The following is a 20629-nucleotide window of genomic DNA, read 5'->3' as shown; positions in this document are numbered from 1 at the left end:
TCTTTTCCTCCAATAATGCACGAGGGTTTCTTTTTCTCCCCATTCTTGACAACACTTGTTGCGTCTTATGTTTTGATTTTATACTAGCCATTCTGACAGGTGTAAAGTGACATCTCACTGTGGTTTGATTTGTAGCTCCCCACTTCTTGAGAGTTTCCCACACAGTTCTCCAACCTGCTTCTAACATTTACCTCATCCCTGGACTCACAACCATATTTCAAGGGGAAGGTTTCAAACAACTACATGACATCGAATCTTCAACGGGGTAGCAGTGGACAGAGAAGATGCCGTTGAAGCATATTTGGCTCACATTCCTCTCAAAATCTCATTGAAATCATTGTGCAGGGGCGCCTGGTTGGCTCAGTAAGTTAGGAGACCACCTTTGACTCAGGTTATGATCTCAGGTCTGTGAGTTTGATCCCTGTGTCAGGCTCTGTGTGGACATCTCAGAGCCTGGAGCTGTTTCAGATTCTGTGCCTCCCTCTCTCTCTCTCTACCCTCCCCCTGCTCACACTCTGTCTCTCCCTCTGTCTCAAAACTAAATAAACATTAAAAAAAGAAAACCATTATGCAGAGTTCTAAAAAGGGCTAAATCCATTACAGCAAAGAAATTGAAGATGAAGTCAACTTCTCATGGCACATTTCATCATCTCTTTGGATGATAGCAGAAACAAGATAAACATGTATTAACCAGTGATTCAGAAATCAAACTTGTAAGTTCAATATTTGCTAAGGGATGGATACAGAAAAGGAGAAGCCTGTCTCTTCTTGCAACTCAGAAAAAGACTATATATATACTATATATATATACTATATATTTATATATATATACTATATATATAGTATATATATATAAATTGTATATATATAGTATATATATAAATTGTATATATATATAAATGTGTATATATACTCATATACATATATATTTTTATACATATAATATGTATATACTCATAAATATGTATATATATTATACTCTAAATTGTCTCTTTTAAAAACTTTTTTAGAGTTAGTTTATAAACACCATAGAAAACATAGTTATTATTTACAAGTGTACAACTTTGACGTGAAAATAAAGGTGTAGCTGACAGGAGATGATGGCAAAGTAAAAGGAAGGGTTAGGATGTTAATTGTTTCATATCACATGGAGAAAAGTTGGGATGGTCTCCTAGAGTTGTTGAAACTGGAAATAGAAGTGTAAGTTATTTATTCAAGTTTATTACCTAAGTTAAAAAATCTAAATAATAAGATAACTACCAAAAGGAAGTAGATAATAAGATAGGAAGAAGGGAGAAGGTAGATATAGTATGCTAAATGATCATCTATAACAGAGTTAGTACAGATTGCTTAAAGTTACTAAATCGAATAGGATAAAATCATGTCATTAACAATATGATGATAACTTTAAGAACAATAAAACTAGTAAATATAAAAAGTGTTGTGTCTAGAGAATGAGACCAGAGTGGGAAGGGTGAGGCAGGAAATCATTGTTTTCTTTGGAAGTTTTTCTTAGCTGTGTGACTTTCAGCAAGCTTATGTATCATTTAGATAGAAGTTACAAATTAAATTGCAAATATTATACTGGTTATGTAACTCTGTTTTCAGGACTTACATCACTGAAAAGATACGCAAAATGTGAATGAATTATTAAAGTTCTACTGTTATGTTGTCATAGCAAATAGCACAGATTTCACTGGCTTAGTATCAAGAGAAAAGTTACTTTCTCTTAAATGCTATCTGTCCCTGTTCCAATCAAAAGGGCAGCCCTGCCCCATTTTATCCTCCAGGGAGGTACACAGATTGCTGACAGAATGCACACCGGCGACCATCTAGAACCTGGAACACGGGGACTTCTTCCTCCTCACATTACTGGGATGGAAAAAGAGAGTTGCACCTCACCAATGAAATCCTTTGGCCTGGAAATGATACAAACTCCTTCCACTCACTGCCCTGGGGCCAGAAATTGTCTCATGAATTCTCTGCTTTCTTTCAGGGGGATGAGAAAGTGTTATCCTTCAGGGTGCCCCAAAAATGAGTAAAATGGTATTGGTGAATCTTGGATCTCTCAATCAAAATAAGGAAATTTGCATTCAGAGATTTTAGATAGATTTAATACTATCACTAGTATTTTAGAGCCTCTGTAAGTCACTAGGATATTATGAGTACAAAAGAATGAATTATTGGGGTGTCCAGGGGACTCAGTTGGTTAAGTGTCCTACTCTTGATTTCGGCTCAGATCATGATCTCATGGTCTGTGGGACCCAGCTCGGCATCAGACACCAGCTGACTGTGCTGAGCCTGCTTGGAATTCTCTCTAATCTCTCTGCCTTTTCTACACACGTGTGCTCTCTCTCTCTCTCAAAATAAGTAAATAATCATTTTTAAGAAAGAATTATTATCAACTTTTTTTTACTGCTTCTAGAGTTTTAAAAATTAAAAAAGTAAAATAAGATGCAATGAATACCAATATACCAAGTCCCAAGATTCCATCATTAACGTTTTACTATTTTTACTTTATCACATATTCCTTCTAGATAAATTGCTGTCTAAAGCTTCTTTAGCACATCTTTGCTCAAGAACTTCAACTAGTTATCATACCAATAATAATGATAAGATTTTACTTATTGAGCACCTAGTGTATTCCAGGCATCCTACATACACTACTTCCTATCCTCAGAGGACTATCATGTAAAGTACATATTCTTCTCTGTCTAGTATAATAAAAAACCAAAGAATTTGAGTAGTTTTCTCAGTTTCCCTTAGCAGAACTAGGATTCAAATTTATGTGTATCTTTATCTTACATCCTCAATGGTCTTACAACTATGTCTTACCATCTTCAATTTTAATTTTTTAACTTTTTAAATGTGGTTTTTAAATGTATTTGAGAGAGAGATAGAGAAACAGAGAGACAGACCAAGCATGAGTGGGGGAGGGTCAGAGAGAGAGGGAGACACAGAATTTGAACAGACTCCAGGCTCTGAGCTGTCAGCACAGAGCCCAACGCAGGGCTGGAACTCACAAACTGTGAGATCATGACCAGAGTCAAAGTCAGATGCTTAACTGACTGAGCCACCCAGGTGCCCCCCACCCTCAATTTTAATACATCAGTAACTATTAAGTCACCTAAAACACTTTCTGTCCCTTGTGTATATGACCTACATTTGCTAATCATATGTAGAAAATGTTCCATCTTTATTTCCATGTATCTGAAGGTAATCTTCTACTTCTCACCCTGGATAGTGTTTCCCACTAACCAACAGCTTTGTTTTGTCACTTTTAATACAAGCAGGAAGCCAGCAAATGGAATATGTGGCAGAGCTCTTGCCCTGTTGGAAATGAACCCTGGCACCATAACATACACTATGGATAGTTTTTCAGATGGGTTTTGTAAAAGCCACTCCAGTCATTTGACTGTTCTGATCTTTTTCCAGGACAATTTTAACTTGTTTTCAGAAACCGTTAAGGACTCAGACAATGAGTCTCTTTCTGCACTTGAATTTTGTTTATTCAGCTGAATGTCACAAAGGAAGCAATATTTCTCCAAAGGTAGAACAACAAATTCAAACTTCAAGATGATAATCCTGTGATTTTGCAAATGATGTGCTATATTCTCTAAAGAGTTTTAAATTCTATACTATGCTTATATATCATTTTCCTTCTCTTCCTTGTACAGAAATACTCTGTGCAAGGAGTTTCAGAAATATGTCTCAGATGCATAAAGGACAGAAATTTTCTACAGCTTTTGGTAAATCAGACATTTCCTTGTTTTTCTAAATCATAAATCATCTTCAATATATGCAATATTTCAGATATTATGAAAAATATTATTCCATAAGGCACAGTAATTTTTAAAGTAGTATTTTAATAATCAATTGCTATGGATATGTGTCTATTATTCTAGAGTAATTTTGTTAATTATTTTTCAACCATAATGGCATATTTCATCATGAGAAGAGGTATGACATGTTGGTCAGAGCAGGAACTCTGAAGATAGACTACCTGGGTTTGAATCCTGGGTCTGCCATTCAACAGTGACTTGATACTAAACAAGACACTTAAAGGGCTTGTATTGCTTAACTATTTTGTCATTTGGTGTGAACTCTTCTCTCCAGGGTGCTAAAATAAACTATAAGCTCTTGCGTCTGAAATTCTTATAATGTCATAGATACTTTTCCTCTGTGACCTTGCTGACATTCACTTCTTTGTTCTGGCAATCCCTTCCTGTACCCAGAATCTTCTCATTTCTCAGCATTGGGCTACTTTCGACATTTTTTAAAAAATGTTTATTTCTGAGAGAGAGAGAGACAGCATGAGCAGGGGAGGGTCAGAGAGAGAGAGAGTCACAGACTGAAACAGGCTCCAGGCTCTGAGCTGGCAGTCAGCACAGAGCCCGACGCGGGGCTCGAACCCACAAACCGTGAGATCATGACCCAAGCGAAAGTCGGATGCTTAACCGACTAAGCCACCCAGGTGCCCCTACTTTCGACATTTTTAACCTGTAGTACCCCAGGTTCAGATCATTCTTTTCCTTCCAGATTATGTACACTGCAATTCCCCTCAAGCTTATACTTCATTCCATGGAAACTTCAGTCTTTTTTTCCTCAATCGATCCATCCCCTCCTGCTTTCATTTCTTGCACTCTCCAACATTCGTCTGGTTCACCGACCCTGTTCCATAACTACCACTTGGCTATTTAGACTTCCATGGCACCAAATCTTACACCAACTTGGATTAATTTCACCATCCATTTTTCTCAGTTCCTTATTTGCAAAATGGTCTGGAGAAAACATGTGCAATTTTGTGCACCAGACTCCCTGCTAATAATAACATTCCAACCTACCAGTTATTGGCTACTTTCCAAGTGTCAGATGATAAGAACTACACATCTGTTCTTTCTCTTACCCTCACAGCAACTGGGTAAGATAGTTGATATTGTTCCTTATTTTGCAAGTGAGGACTCAATCCTTAGAAAAGTTCAAACAGTTGCCAAAGATCAAGGAATTGGCAAAGTAAATTCCACAAGCTGGATTTGAAACTTGATCTTTTCTCTCTAAAGCACAAGTCCTTAACCACTGTACCATGTAATTACCAATATATGTGGATTCAAATGCACTATTTAATTATACACTTTCCACTTGTCTTTTTTTTTCCTTCTTGCCTTCTTTTGGACTCAATAAAAACTCTGTCATTCTTTGACAGGTAAATATCGCTTACCAATAAATTGTGGTTAATTTTGAAAAAATTCATTCTTCATATATGACATATAATCCTAACTTAAACCAATAAAATTTACACTCCTTCTGGCCAATCCATGGTTTCTATAACAAGTTAAATTTTAAATATCTTAATCTCTCCATCCATCTATTTGTCAATACACACGTACATTGGATTCCTTGACCCCAAATTTATCCAAGATGTCACCTAGAAACTGTCTTCCACCAGGCAGTTGTTCTGTCTGTTAGTTTTTGTTTTGTTTTCATTTGTTTTTGTTTTTTAAAGAGAATTTAAAGAAAGCAAATAAAACAATCTATTACAGGGTTCTTACCACCAACAACTCATCTTTTTATTTTTCTTACCATGGTAATTTGCAAATATACTGCTCACAATCATTGAATACTACTTTTTTTTTGCCCTTTTTTACTTGCTTATGAACGAAGTTCATCATATTTCCATGGTGAAATCATAGATAAAATTGTTTTATTTTCTTCTGTTTCATGTAGGGCCACAAAATGAGAAATTGAGCATTTATTAAGATCCTAGAACTTCAAAAATGGCTTAAGCTCATCTCCTAGGCTTTTTCTTGATTTTTAAAAGTTTTTGGTGGTAGTTACAATGTATATATTAACAAAGAGAGCAGCAGATCATTTGTAAATTTCAGAGAATTTATAGTAACTTTGTGCATGTATTTTTTAAAAGTATGTCTGGTAGAAAGCTCATTCTATTCCTCGTAGCTTCATTAGCCAATACTGAGAGTATTATGCCTGCATTCTCTCAGTCTTTCTTCATGAGCATAAGAATATTTAATGCAGAATTCTTCTAAATTTTTTGTTTTTTTTTTTAATTTTTTAATGTTTTATTTACTTTTGAGAGAGAGAGAGAGAGAGCATGAGCAGAGGAGGGTCAGAAAGAGAGGGAGACACAGAATCTGAAGACAGGCTCCAGGCTCTGAGCTGGCGTCAGCACAGAGCCTGATGCGGGGCTTCAACCCACAAACTGCAAGATCATGACCTGAGCCGAAGTCAGAAGCCCAACCGACTGAGCCACCTAGGCGCTCCTCTTCTAAAAGTTTTGGAACGATTAATAAAATCTAGAAAATTTCACCTATATATTTATGCACCTGTCCAGACCCCTTGTTTTAACCTTAGCTCTCATTCAACAGCTTATATGACGTCTCTTGGATGACTCAAAATAATTTCAAATTAATTGCATTAATTTTATTTATTTTAATATTTATTTACGTTCGAGAGACAAAATGTGAATGAGGGAGGGGCAGAGAGGGAGGAAAACAGAATCTGAAGCAGGCTCCAGGCTCTGAGCTATCAGCAGAGTCTGACATGGGCCTCAAAGTCAGGAACTGTGAGATCATGACCTGAGCCAAAGTCAGAGGCTTAACTGACTGAGCTACCCAGGCTCCCGCAAACTACCTGCCCTTAAAATCAAACTCATGATTTTCTAAGCATGTTCCTCTGAGAAAACACACTACTATGTATTCAGTTTTACAAGCATAAATCTTACCACCTCCTTGCTCTCTTTCCCATCTATCCAATCACCCACCAAATCCTGACTGTTTTACCTCCTAATTCTCTCACATTCATGCATGTCTGTCCATTTGTACCAACACCATCAATGTCCTTATATTCTAAGATACCTTGTTTTTCAAATTTGTGCTGTAAGATTAAAATCCTAACTGATCTACTCCCATCTAGTCTTAATCCCCTCCAAACTGTTTTACTCACTACAGAAAGAACCTTGCACGTATATGTGTGTATGTCTTTATCTATGTAGATATATATTGCATACAATAACAATAAACATTCATTTAGCACTTACCATGTGTTCAGTAGTCTTCAAGACACTTTACACATTTAATTCTAATTGAAAAAGGAAGGTACTATTACTTGTCCCCATTTCATAAATGAGGAGAGCCTGAGGCACAGAGAATTTAAATATTCTGACTAGGACCACATAACGGGAAAGCTGGGGTTTGAATTCAGTAATTTTAGCTTCAGTGTTAATATTCTTTACCACTACATGATACTGATCTTCAATGAACCTAGTTCTGTCTGACTTAAAACACTTCAGGTAACTTCTAAATTGTTCCTGGAAACCACAGTGTCTATGTTCCGCCTGAACTTTTTTTTTTAAACAATTCCCACCAGCATTGAATACTTCTCATTCTTTCTTTATACGTTTCCTTAATCATTACTTCTTTAAAGAATCTTTACATCAAATAAGTATTAATTAATAACTCCTTTGTACCATATAGGTCTCTGTTAATGGAATTTATCACAGATAACATTTTATATATATATTTTTTGTGATTTATTCACCTAATTGATGAACTATCCGCTATAGTATAAAGTACTATATTCCCAGTGGGTAGGATAGTCTGGAATATATACATGGTACTCGATATATATTTTCTAAGATGAAGAATAAAAAAAGACAGGGAGGAAGGAAGGAAGGAAGGAAAGAAGAAAGGAAGGGAAAAGGAAGGGAAGGAAGAAGGAAGGAAAGGAGGCAAAGAGGAAGAGAGGAAAAAATGGAATTCTTAGAGTTGAAAAGATCATAGAGGAACATTTTACAACCTTGCTTCCAGATCAGGAATTCCTTTTATAGCCATTGTCTTGAACCATTACTCATTCTCAGTTTGAACAGTTCCAGTGGTTGGTTAACTCCATCTCAAGAAAAGTTGCTTTTATTGTTGAATGACTTTGAACAATTATTAGAAAATTCTTCCTTAGCTAGAGCTAAGATATAACTCCATACACATTTCACCATATGTTCTGCTCTTCATTTTGGTGCTCCTGTAATTTCATCACCTTTTCCTATGGCAATTTTTCAAATAATTAAAGTTCTTATATTTCTTTCAATATATTCTTTTTCCCCAGTCTAATGATATCTGATTACTTGTATTTTCATAATGTAAATGTAATATTTTTCTTTATGTGCTTTGAAGTTAAAAAAATATTCTTAATGTCAATTAATTTCATTTTTCACCTTTAGCCAGCATTTTAAAAACTCTGTTCAAAGTAAGTTAATTGGTTCTTCACTCCTAACCATATATAAGTTTTTGCATGAAAATAAGTAGGCAAAACTGTATGTTATGCTCTTTTCTTGAAAATTCACCTTATAGAGACATTTTAAGTTTCTGAGAAGTATTGGAGTAAGTAGCATGTTAGATTTTCCTTAATCTGATATTTCCCAAATATATATGATCAGTTTTCAAGGGATATATAAAGTTATATAGAATATTTCAGAATACTATTTGGAAAATATCTAGTCATGTATTAATCTCTATGGAATATTATTTATAGATATGCTTTACAAAACCAGAAGTCTAAAGTAAATGATACTTTGTTAACTTAATCGTATTCTGAGTCCTTCTTTTGAACTCATGAGAAGTAAATGTATTATGTTAAGTGATTTGAGTACAATTTTTTTCTTATGTTTACCACATGAAAAGGAAAAACAAATGTGGGGAAATATATTTGCATATATTCATGGTAGAAAAATGGAAATTATTGCTACTGAAACTTTTTATTAAAATATATTCTTAATAAAACTTGTAAATAATGCCCTTCAAAGAAATATTTTGCTACCATTTTGTTAGAAAGCATTCACTCTTTTTATTTAAAAAATCCAAAACCACTGGCAATATAAGAGCTGAACAATTTGCAATTCAAGTGGATTTCAAATGTTAAACACTAAGACTCTTTCAGGAATGTGTTATGAGAAATTTAAAACTTAGGACTTGTTTAATAGAGAGAGTACACTGTACTATACCTAAAAATAGCAGCTATAAAAAATAGTAGTGAACTGAAAATTGCTGTTACTCTGTTATTTGATATTAAATGACTAAAACTCTCCTTTCAATAAGTATTTAATACATTGTATATCCATTCTTGAGCTAAATCCCAAACTTATACCTACAAATACTATGTAGCAATCTGAAATTGTGATGAAAAAATACCTTTTTTTCCGTTTTTTTTTTTTTTTTACAGATCTTCTTACCTCCTGTTAGATTACTGTGTTTCTATGATCAATCTAGTATCTGCATACATAATCTTGAACATGCACATAAGTATGGCTTTTATATTGCATAATAGTACAATTACATTATTTGATATTAGTAAGCTGTGAAAGAGACAAAAAAGAATTACCTTTGAGTTGATAAGTTGGCAAACTATCTTAACTCTGTGTCTGTTTTATTAATTAAAGTAAAGCTAGCCATGCTACATATCATCAGTGAAAGCATCTTTGAATAGAAAACATAAGCTACATAAACAAAAATGGTGGCAGAGAGCACCATTGGAATGTGACTTTTGTCTTAAAGTTATGAACGGTAACCAAATTTCATTGCAGATAAATTAGCTCACGAAACCAATTTGAGATTGTTAAAGATGTGTTTAAATAATGACAGCCTGAAGGAGCCTGAAGCAGGTCATTAAATCCATTGGGATTGGTGGTTTGATTTCATTTCCATCCAGACGGAGGTAGCGTAGGTGAGGTCCATAACCAAAGGAATCTTGTTCCGCAGGCAGTATGGTAGGACATATTACAGAGACGTTTACATCTATGGAGACAAAGATGGCATGAATGAATGAACTGGAACAGAAGTGACCTGGGGTGGGAAGACCAAGAAGCCATGCAACGGTCCTGTAGAAGTCCTAGAGACCTGATCTATGAAAGTGCCAGATACAAACCAGTTTTGTGTAGGTTGGAGGTTGTGCACCTCTTTTATAAAAGTAACCCCTAAAAATGTGTAATATATATATATATAGTTATCTCCATATTCAGTTATACTTTCTTTGTGCAGGACACTAGAAAGCACATATTGTTAAAATGTGATGGAAATTAAAGCATATAAGATATATCATTTGTTTTCTAAGCTTCCAGGTGAGATAAGTCATGCTTAGACTACTATAAAATAAGACAGGTAGTATTTAGGGCATTAGAAGTAGAGACAAAGATTCATAGAAAGAACAGATAGGTGCAAGGGTAGATGGATGGATAGATGGATGTGTAGGTGGAAAATCAATTAGGGAAAGTGCTCAAAAGCTACCATAAAATGCAAAACTTCCAATTAATTGTGTATGATGAGTTTTTAAAAAGTACATTTAACATAAGTTTACATATGTAATACTTACAGAAAAGAATCCTGAATCTTTATATTTGTGTATTTAATTTCAAAGGATACATTTGCCAAGAATTGAATTGCAAAGGACTCAATCCAGGAAACATCCCATGAGCCTTTTCAGATGGTTAGAATGTGAGAAATCATGCACCTGCCTTGGATCAGAGCCCTTGGCATCAATGATCAGACTGAAATTTAAGAGTATTCAGGAAATAAGTCCTGTTAAATTAGCAAAATTCAGACAAGTGTGGACATTAGCTGATTTCAACCATGAATCTGCATACTGCTTTTAAGTCTCCTTTGAAACTATTTTTGAGGAAAGGGTCCTATCTTAGATGAGACCCACCTTATTTTGGCAATGGCCTTCTTTTGAGTTTATGCTGAAAGCGAGGTTGCTTAGGTCCAATCTTATGCCATTTTGTGAATTCAACTTGTTAAAAAATAATGACTCATATTTGTTTAGTCATTTGTGTACATAAAGTTAGTTTCTCACATTCATTATGACCTTAACACCACACAGGCTTTATCAGGCAATATGATGATTCTCCCTACATGGGCATTGCAGGAATAAGTGGTTCAGACAGGTAAGGTATTACACACAAGGTATTTCAGCAAGTAAATGACAGAGCTGAGTCCTTGCCTTGTACTTTTCCTACTACATAGGGTCTCTTGCCTGTTTCCCTTTCAATCTTATTACTCTTATGCCCCATAACCAATGCATGTCTGAATAAATGTAATGTGAGAAACAAGAGTTCTAAATGTAGTTATATTTTTATAAATTAATTATGGTGTTTCTACGAGAGCACCAAGAAGTAACTTATTTGAATAGATAACATTTTGCCAAATTTAAAGTCTCTTAAATTATTAAGAAGAAATAAGCATTTCCATCTTTTTCATAAGGAAAGTTTACTGTACCATAAATTCTAAGAACTCTTCATATAAAAGGTATGTTTCTTGGAAACCACTTTATTAACAACTAGAGTAGATTATGCAGCCAGAAGAAATAAGTACTTTAGCAGTTATTATAACACAGTGTGATATAATGGATATAATTTTGAGCCAATAATTCTAGCCAGGGAAATTCTTATTTTGCATTTATTCCCTGGGAATATAGAAATAACCATGCCTGATATCTACATTAAGAAAGAAATCAATTTCTCCCTGTTGATGTTGCTGCTATTAAAATTATTCTTACTTGTGTTGGTAGAAGTTTTTCTAAAGTCCTCTAATCTGGAAATTGAAGAAAAATGTGCTGGGACAATACTGAGAAGGCCTGAGCTCAGGTCCTGGCTATTATATTTACTCTTTATCCTTGGGTAAATATTCTCACTTAGTTGACCCTCAGTTTCTTTCTTTAGAAACTCTTGATGCTACCAAACAAGATTCTTGTGAGGATTAATTTATTATTCTCAACGTGTGGTCCTTGGACCAACAGCATCAGCATTGCTTGCTAACTAAATTATTAGTCTCCATCTTAGACATAGTGAGTCAGAAAATGTGAAGGTCGGCCACCAAGCTATATTTCACAAGCCTTCCAGATGATCCAGATATACGTTAAGGTAAAAGAACACCTGAAGAATAAAAATATATGACAAAACATTGTAAAACTTTTAAAAATGTTGAGAGAAGGGGAGGCAAAACTCTACTCTTCTTGGTATAACTTTATGTAAATATAAAAATGCCTGGCTTACGTGCGCAACTGTGTTGAAGTTTGCTATTTTACTCCTAAAGAAACTTTTCTTCAAATTTTCAGGGGAATCCTTCATTCACAAACAAGGATACATTTGGAATCCCTGTAAATTCACTTCCCACATCAAATGTCCAAGGGGCTTTTGTGGCCACTTAAGGGATGCACCTGAAGGAGCACAGAATGTTCATTAGAAATAAAAACGCGTATATCAGGTCAATATATATCAGGTCAAATGATGGCCATCGTACTATCTGGTTCAGAGAACCAGATTCAGCGATTAACATTTTTTTCTGTTGCATCTTTTCTTTTGATGGCAGGACTAAACAAATTTCCATTAACCATGGAAAACTGTGGCAGCAGCCTGTTTGTTAAATCCTAGATGATATGCTCAAGTATGCTGTTAGAAAAACTCAAAGAGAAAAAAAAAGAAACAAGAAAAAAAGAAAAAGAAAAACTTGAATAACTGAGCAGTTCCCAGTGGAAAAATAGTCTATTCTTATAAGTAGGATGTTTGTGTGATTATTTGCTTAAAGGAAACTAGTGAATAATAACCAAGTGGCACACCATTCTGACAATTATCTGTGCTATTTGCCTACAAATGGACTGATTCACACTTTAGGAATGTATTTTCTAAGGTTGTTGAGGAGAAGTCTCCTCATATTATCTTCCTCATGGGCTTGTACCAAGATGGAGGATGCATGGATAGTGCCAGGCTGCTTCCAGTACCCCTGAGTTTGGACCATGACATTGCATGCTTCTGCACCAAGGTCAGCCTGGTCTCAGGCATGATTGTGAAGATGTCAGGTTTGCATTTAGTGTCTCCAGATTCTCCTTTCTATAACCAAGTCTTTCCTCGATGGCACCTCTGCCTGCAAGATGCTCTCACTCACCCCGCTCTCCCTTATCAAAAGCTACTTTCAGGAAAGGAGCAGTTCTTCTACCTTGTTGATTGCCATTAGTCCTAAGGAGTTACCAACTTTCAGGAGCATTTGTTTCTGTTTCAACTGAACAGGTGTTAAACTGCAGCGTTAATTCCTAATGCTTGGTTCCCAGAGGAACAGTCTCAGCTCCACCTGGGAACTTGTGGGAAATGAAATCTCAAGTCTCATCCAGGCTTACTCAACCAGGAACTGTGGGGTTCCCACAAACCTGTACACTTCAAAGTTTGAGAGACCCTGTAATCTAAAGTGGAGTATTAATTAAGGTGGTTTCAAGCACCTGTAATTTTTAGGACTGAGGTGTTCTGATACCTCTTAAATCATATTCTTTCTATTACTATTCATGAGGTCACTTTTACTTGGTACATTTTCCTAAACAAATCTACCCAGTGAAGCAGAAATATTGGACCAGGAGTACAATTAAGATGCATTCAATTTCTCCAGTGGATAATCACCCTTTGTAGAATAGTAAGGTCCACTTTTCAATTTACAGCTTGAAGATTTGAACTTCTTTGTTCATTAAGATTGTGTGTGAATAGACAAAATCAAAAACTAAAAATTGAAAAAAAATCTGAGGGCACATTAGTGGGGGGGGGGGTGGAGGAGGAAAACCCAAAGCAGTTGCTATTCTTAAAGAAAATATAGAATAAGTTTAATGACCATGAGCATTTTAATCAAAGACATACCCTGACAATCACTTACTTTTGATTTTGTTATGGTCAAGGTGAAGGTGCTGAAGGTGAGCACTGATTCGAGGGACCTTGGTGAGTTGATTGTGAGACAGCTGAAGATCTAGTATTGAGGATACATCAAAACCACTTGAAGGGAGCCCTGCATCTGATAATTTGTTGTGGTTTAGTCGTAGGAAGGCCACTTTTGGAATCACATTAAAATAATTTTCTGGTATTCCTTCAATGGAATTGTTATCCAAAAACAGTTGCATTGTATTGGCTGGTAATCTAGGTGGCATATTCCTTAGGGCATTCTTGGCCATATTTAGCTGCATTAGGTTCTTGAGTCCCTTAAAGGTGTCTCTTTGAAAGGCATTGTCTAGTAGTTTATTGTGCTGCAGGTCAAGAAGGGTCAGGTTTTCCAGATTGCTGAAGGTCCCCTGAGGGATTCTGGATACCTTGTTTCTAGCCAATTGTAATTGTTCTAAACTTCTCGGCAACGGGGAAGGTACCTCCTCTAGCTCATTATCTTCCAGAAATAAGAAAAGCAGCTTCTTTAGTTGGCTCAGGGCTCCTTTTTCGATCCCATAGTTGGTTATTTTGTTCTTGTTTAGATTTATCCATCTCAGCTGGGTGGCATTCTCAAATGGCTTCTCAGGAATGGTTTCTATCAGGTTGTTCTCAAGATAAAGATACCAGATCCTTGAAGGAATAGGAGGGATTTCCTTGAGACCTCGATTTTCACAGTATAAAGCAGTAGGGAAACTAGGGGGACAGAAACATTCCCTGGGACAGTCAAAGTCATGCATAGCCCAGTCCTCTGGGTCACCTACGTCATAGACCTGTCTCACACTTCGAGTCCACACAGTATCTGTTATGAATAACACCCAGATGATGAAACAGATTGTGGTTGCCATGATAGTACCTAGGATGGGGGACACAACTGTTAGATGGTTGAATATTTTTCACCTGTAGAAAACTGTGTGCTCCGAAACAAACAGTAAACATTGCTTCTTTCGGGAAAGGTAAACAATTTGAACAGTTTATACATTGATATCAATTAATACACATACATTGAGTAGGCACTATATGCAAAGCATTTTTCAAACACTGAAACTCAGTAACTTTTTAGCTTTCCACTTTTAACCCAATCACAATGAAAACCGAGTAATGGAAAGCAAATTTCAGGAGCTCTAAGTGCTTTTCCATTTCAAGCTATTTAATACAAGAAAGTTAACTGAAACCTGCAGTTGAATACAAGAGTACAAAAAATGATCTTTTAATAACTCAGATTGAGAGTCTGTGTTGTTTCTAAGAAGTAAGCATATGCTTTTACTTTTACTCCTAAATGAGAAGAACATCTGGATGAGATTTCCCAGGCTCTTTGGCCCTTGAACCAAAGAAATAGAGAGATCAAAGAACATTTTAGCAGTTGGTTGTCAAGGAAGGTTCTAAGATATGAAGAAAAATGTGTAATTAATCTCTTGCTCTTTTGTTCAACTTCTCCGGTAAGTTTTATATTGGGGTTTTGGGAAAGACTTCTAATATAAGAAGCACAAACTCAAGTCATTCAACCAAAGAATTTGGATTACAAACTCTGTATCACAGTGAGGCATATATTCAACTATGGCATTACTGTGGTTGATAAGAAAAAGCAAAACATAGAACATGTTTAGGTTCAGATAGAGCCCCATATTTTCAGGATGGCTGCTATCAAAGAATGGGTTAACACTAATTGGTGTATGACCATCTAAAAGATATATACCCTCCCCATTGGATATCAACAAGGTTACGGGTACAACAAACTGTTCTAACAGGAAAAATAATATATATTTACATATATCTGACAGTAACATTCCGACCACTGTACATTTAATCCAATTGCTTGATAATAAGAACAACATACATTTTACTAAATCCTCAGGAAAAAAATAAAGTAAGCATCATTTATGAAATGCTGATCTTTCAATTGTGCCACTAAATTGAGGAAAATGACAAGTGCAGAGCTGGCTTCCTGAGCTGTCACATTTTTTTACGATTGCAGAATTCTGCTCTAGTCATCTTCCAGGAGAGACGCATTAAAACATCCTTTTCTTCAGAATAGGGATTTTCTTTAGTTATTAAGCCGCAACTCTGCCTCTGATGAGGCAGAACTTTGAATCCGTAACTTTAAGCTTTTAAAAAGTGCGAAAATAGTTTACCTTGCTGTCCAGGAATATACCGTGGAGTCCTGGGTCTGAGTCTGAAGTTTGCTAAAACTTAATTAAGAGGGAAAAAAATCTATGACTAAAACAATTTATTTTTAATTTATGCTGTCAAGCTTCCTATGAGAAAAAGTAAAACCTCCTCTGACCAGTCACTGTGAACACCTTTTGATCTATTGTTTCTCCTTTGACAGGGCTGCAGATTGCTTACCTCAGCCTTCTTGGATCTTCTTCTTTCCTTTCTATTGGTCACTGCTCATTCCCAGTAATGGATTTACCCAGGCTCCACTGTCGTGTTTTTATGAATCCTCCCTCAAATATATGCACCAGTGGCTCCAACTTTAACCCCTCCAACCACAACAGTACCTCGGTACCTAGGCAGCTCAGCACAGGAAATTCAGACTTTGCTCTCCGGAACCTATAACAAAAATTCAGGGCAACTGCCACTCTGAACTGACCGTTCCAGAGATGTTGCAACGTGCTGGTATCTAGACCTGTATAGCCAGCAGGCGACTGAAGGCAGTTTTGATTTAAAATGTAACAAAAAGATTTTAAAGTGTTTTTTTTTTTAAAATGAGTACAAAGAAATAAATGCTGATGTCCTCTATTTCTATGGAAATATTGTATTCATGTCTCATATAAAACAGATGTTGGAATTCTAGTTAGATATATTGCATTTGTGGGAAATATGGGAAAATACATTTGAAAAATGTAAAAGGAAATCTGAGAAGCTGTACCTGATGTTGGCACTATACATGGTGTTATGCTCTGTTTTATAGAAATCATTTCTGTATCTCTGTTTCCCGTTGGGACCTTTATTCCAAGTCATTATTAAAATGAGATTGTTTTTCTCATTAGAACAGATGTTTTGTATTTAGTCCATTACAGGACATTATGTTGCACTGTTTTTTTCTTCTTCTTTAACACATAGATCTAAGATAATGTCGTCTAGTTCTCTTTGAGAGAAAGAATTGCTGTGGCATTGGAAGAAAGACACAAATAAAAATAATCTTCAGACATTATTCTGGCGATGGATTGTAAACATTTTGTTTTTTCAAAATTTATCTTATTCTGGGGTCAGGAAGCTTAATTTATGTGATTCAGTCAGCACTGATGGAGAACGGTGAAGGGGAGAAGGTCCTGGACCCAAAAGACCTTTCCTAAACCGCCCGCCTCCCCGCTCACCATCGGCAGGTCAGTAGAGTTCTGCCATCTCTCTGCAGCACTGGACCACCTCTCAGTGTTGGCCCTGCTTTTCAAAAACGCTTCTGGAAATGGGAACCTTCCTTTAGCATTAGCCCTATTATGCTCCTCAACTGGGAAATTTAAGTTTACGAGCTTCTATAGACTAAGATCTGATTCAGACATGATCTCCTGTAACTTTCCAGGTTCACTCATCCCCTATGTGAGAAAAGAAAAAACTCAAAGTCTATTTGCTTTCTCAAAACAATGGTTTCTGCCTATTGCGTTCTTGACGTTCCTCTCTTCTTTTCCCTAAACTCTCAGGATATACACAACAAATGATCATCAGCTCTGCACAGCCTACTCCAACTGTTTCTTTCTTAATTTTTCTCTTTTAGCCAAAATTACTTGAGTCATTTCTTAATTGTATTACACGAATATGGCTGCAAGTTCACTGTAAGAAAGTTGCAGTAGCCTCCTGGCTGCCTCCGGTCTTCATTTCCTGTTGACCAGTGGGCCCATGATCCACCCACCAAAATATGGCTTCGAATCCTTCTGCTTCCCTAAACTTGCTCTGACAAAAATCAGCAGTGATCTTCATATTTACTGATATATTGGAAATTTTTTAGTGTCTGACTTACCGGGCTTCTGACTTTCAACAATGTTGACCCACCCATTGTAGTAAATGTTTCTCTTAGTTTCTGTGATATTCTCTCTTCATTTTCCTCTCCCTTTCCTTGTGGATTTTTCCCATTTACATCCTGAGGCTCTCCATTTCCTCTAACATTTTGAAAAGTGTTTCTAGCATTTAGAACCGTTTGAGATTCTGCCATCTACTCTGTGTCCTTCTTGCTCTCTACACATTTCTCGTAGGACTGTGAAGCTTTAATCATTCCCTTTATTATGATGACTCCTGAGTCTTTATCTCCAACACAGCCTCTGGAAGAGATCTGCACTTTTATGTGTGCATTTGCTTGCTTTCTAGAACTCTCCTATTGTGTACCTCAAAGGCATATATCTAAAATGAAATTCATTGTCTCCCTTTACTTCTAACTGCTCTTATCATTTTATACTTTTGAGTGCTATCATTTATTCAGTCTCCCAAACCAGAAATCTGGAAATCATTCTCAACTCTCCCTTCTCATTTTGTGAGCATATGAAAACAATCACATTTTAAGGACCCTGGGAGGCATGATATAAATAAAAATGGCCATCTATGGTGCTTACCAAATTTTGGTGTCTTTGCTTCCAGACTGAAAGCACAAGATGTGTTCCACTGTTACTAAATCTCTGCCGGTCTCTATCCTGATTTTTTCTATAACAATCCAATCTACCCTCATTTGATTACTGATTCCTGGAGAATGGGGACTTAAAGTCTTCACTGGAACTGCTTAAGTGGAAGTTCAATAAATTAAATTAACGCAGTGGTGAGAATGTCTGAGTCATGCTAGCTGGTATAAGAATTAATGAAAGACTTTACTTAGTCTTACCTGATTCTGCCAAGAGGGAGAAAGAATGCCTAGGTGTCATGATGTGGCTCTGGTGTTGCCTCTCTAATGACTGACATTTTCAAAGTCCATGAAGCTTTGGATGTAGTTTGTGTTTAATATTTACTAAATGAGTAAATGAACAGGTAAAAATAAAAGGCACATGCACCACTTTGATAGCTACGAGGTTTTTGATTTGAGTAACTGTAAATAGGAACATGGTGGACAATCTTAGACATATGGTAAAAAGAAAAAAATGTGAGTTAGACTTTCGCTTTTGCAACTTACTAGCTGTTTGAGCTTGCACAGGCTATTTAACCATCATGAGCCTGTCTACATAGAATGCAACAGCCCTGACTACCAGAAAGAGTTGTTAGAAAATAAAATAAGATAATGGAGGTGATACTATCAGATAAATGTGGGAAAATTTCATGGTGAAAAAGGTTACAGCTCAAGGAGAACTTACAAATCACCTTGTCAAACTTGCCCCTTTTACATACGAGGGAAATGAGGCCCAGAAATTTCAGCAGACAGTATGATATTGGCATCTTTGCCTAGCCTACCTGAGGGATGTCCTTATAGAAACTTGAAGAGGGGTTAAAGTGTTGTTATTGTTGTTGTTCTTTTAACCTCTTTTCTTCCTTTTAGCATGTTTCAATGTTTCCTATATGCTTATCTTGCTTCTATTGCTTCCTATTAAAAGGGAGGTTGTTTTGCTAAATTGTCTTAGATTGAAGTATTTATCTTGTTACATTCTTGAATACCATTGGCATTTTATTTTTATTATTTGCTTTATTTTTATTTTATTTTATTTTATTTTATTTTATTTTATTTTATTTTATTTTGAGAGAGAGATATGCAGGCCGGGGAGAGACAAGGGCAGAGAGGGAGAGAGAAAGAGAGAGAGAGAGAGAGAGAGAGAGGGAATCTTAAGCAGGCTCCATGCTCAGCAAAGAGCCTGATTCAGGGCCCTATTTCACCACCATAAGATCATGACCTAAGCCAAAATCAAGAATTGGTTGCTTAATAGACTGAACCACCCAGACATCCCCTGTGGACATTTTATTTTTTATGTTAATTATTTTCCCAATGGGTGTTTTAAAAGAGAAGGCAATGTATAAAGCTATAAGACATGAAACTCTAGTAGGATTTCAAATTTGTTGGTATATATGTCTGACATATCAATTTCAGCAATGGTTGGACCACTGGGTGCTCTTAGATGCTATGCTTATGTATAATTGATTGGACTTCTGCTAAGAGAAATAATTTTCTCTGAATAGATCAGTTTCAGCTTTGTTTCACTAAATTATGTGAAATAATTTAAAAATATGAAAGGTATCCACTAAAATATATAGCTAACACGCACATATACATCTATAATATAATTTTTTTTCAAAATAATACACTTAAAATATAGTAACGCCACTTTTAAATGGTCAAAACCACTACAAAACTGATAAGATAGCAATCCCCATTTTACCTACTTCAGTGTAAGACCCACTCGCGAGAGGCCATGTGTTCAACTCTATTATGCATTTCTTTTAGCACTAATCTTAATTTTCTTGTTTGGGTGAATTTTGTTGGACTGACCAGTTTTAAACAGCAATTATTAGATATAGATTTATGGAGTGCCTGGATGATTCAGTTGGTTAAGCATCCTACTTCAGCTGGGGTCAAGATCTCATGGCTCATGGATTCAAGCCCTGCGTCAGACTTTGTGCTGACAGCTCAGAGCCTAGAGCCTGCTTCGGATTCTGTGTCTCCCCCTCTCTTTGTCTCTCTCCCACTCAAGCTGTCTATCTATCTCAAAAATAAATAAACATTAAAGTAAAAAGATTTAGTATATTTGCTTTGCTCCCCTCTTTACCCCATTTGTAGCCTGGATTCCCTTCAATAACTCCTAATGAATGCATCTCACAAACTTTGATTAAAAAAATATTTACTGCATACATTATTGTGCAATATAAATGTTATTTTGTGCTGAAACAGTGCAAAATTATTCTTTCACTATACTGCATTTATTTCCTATATATATATAAATTATATACAGTATATTCTACATACATATGCAACTATTGCACTAATATTTTCTGAAG

General features: G+C 35.9%; 1 protein-coding gene across 1 annotated transcript; it reads right to left on the bottom strand.

Annotated features, from left to right (window-relative positions):
* Positions 1-9614: 9614 nt before the first annotated feature.
* KERA (keratocan) lies at positions 9615-16149 on the bottom strand. The gene is made up of 3 exons (XM_039240222.1): positions 16076-16149; positions 13692-14585; positions 9615-9800 (listed from the first exon to the last, which is right to left on the bottom strand). Exons 2-3 carry the CDS (start codon positions 14575-14577, stop codon positions 9634-9636), a joined length of 1053 nt encoding a protein of 350 aa, XP_039096153.1. The 5' UTR covers positions 14578-14585; positions 16076-16149; the 3' UTR covers positions 9615-9633.
* Positions 16150-20629: the final 4480 nt, after the last annotated feature.

The sequence above is a fragment of the Hyaena hyaena genome, unplaced genomic scaffold (assembly GCF_003009895.1).
Source record: "Hyaena hyaena isolate Hyena2069 unplaced genomic scaffold, ASM300989v1 scaffold_170, whole genome shotgun sequence".
Lineage (NCBI taxonomy): Eukaryota > Metazoa > Chordata > Mammalia > Carnivora > Hyaenidae > Hyaena > Hyaena hyaena.
Note: the sequence above shows the minus strand (reverse complement) of the source record. Positions and strands in the feature narration are given on the sequence as shown.

What these genes read in the sequence shown, in the direction of transcription:
- KERA (XM_039240222.1), bottom strand. Translation starts at nt 14,577, where the DNA reads ATGGCAACCACAATCTGTTTCATCATCTGGGTGTTATTCATAACAGAT. An exon ending in TGACCATAACAAAATCAAAA is followed by an intron (nt 9,801 to 13,691) that starts GTAAGTGATTGT and finishes TTGTCTCCATAG; the next exon opens with ATGTAAACGTCTCTGTAATA.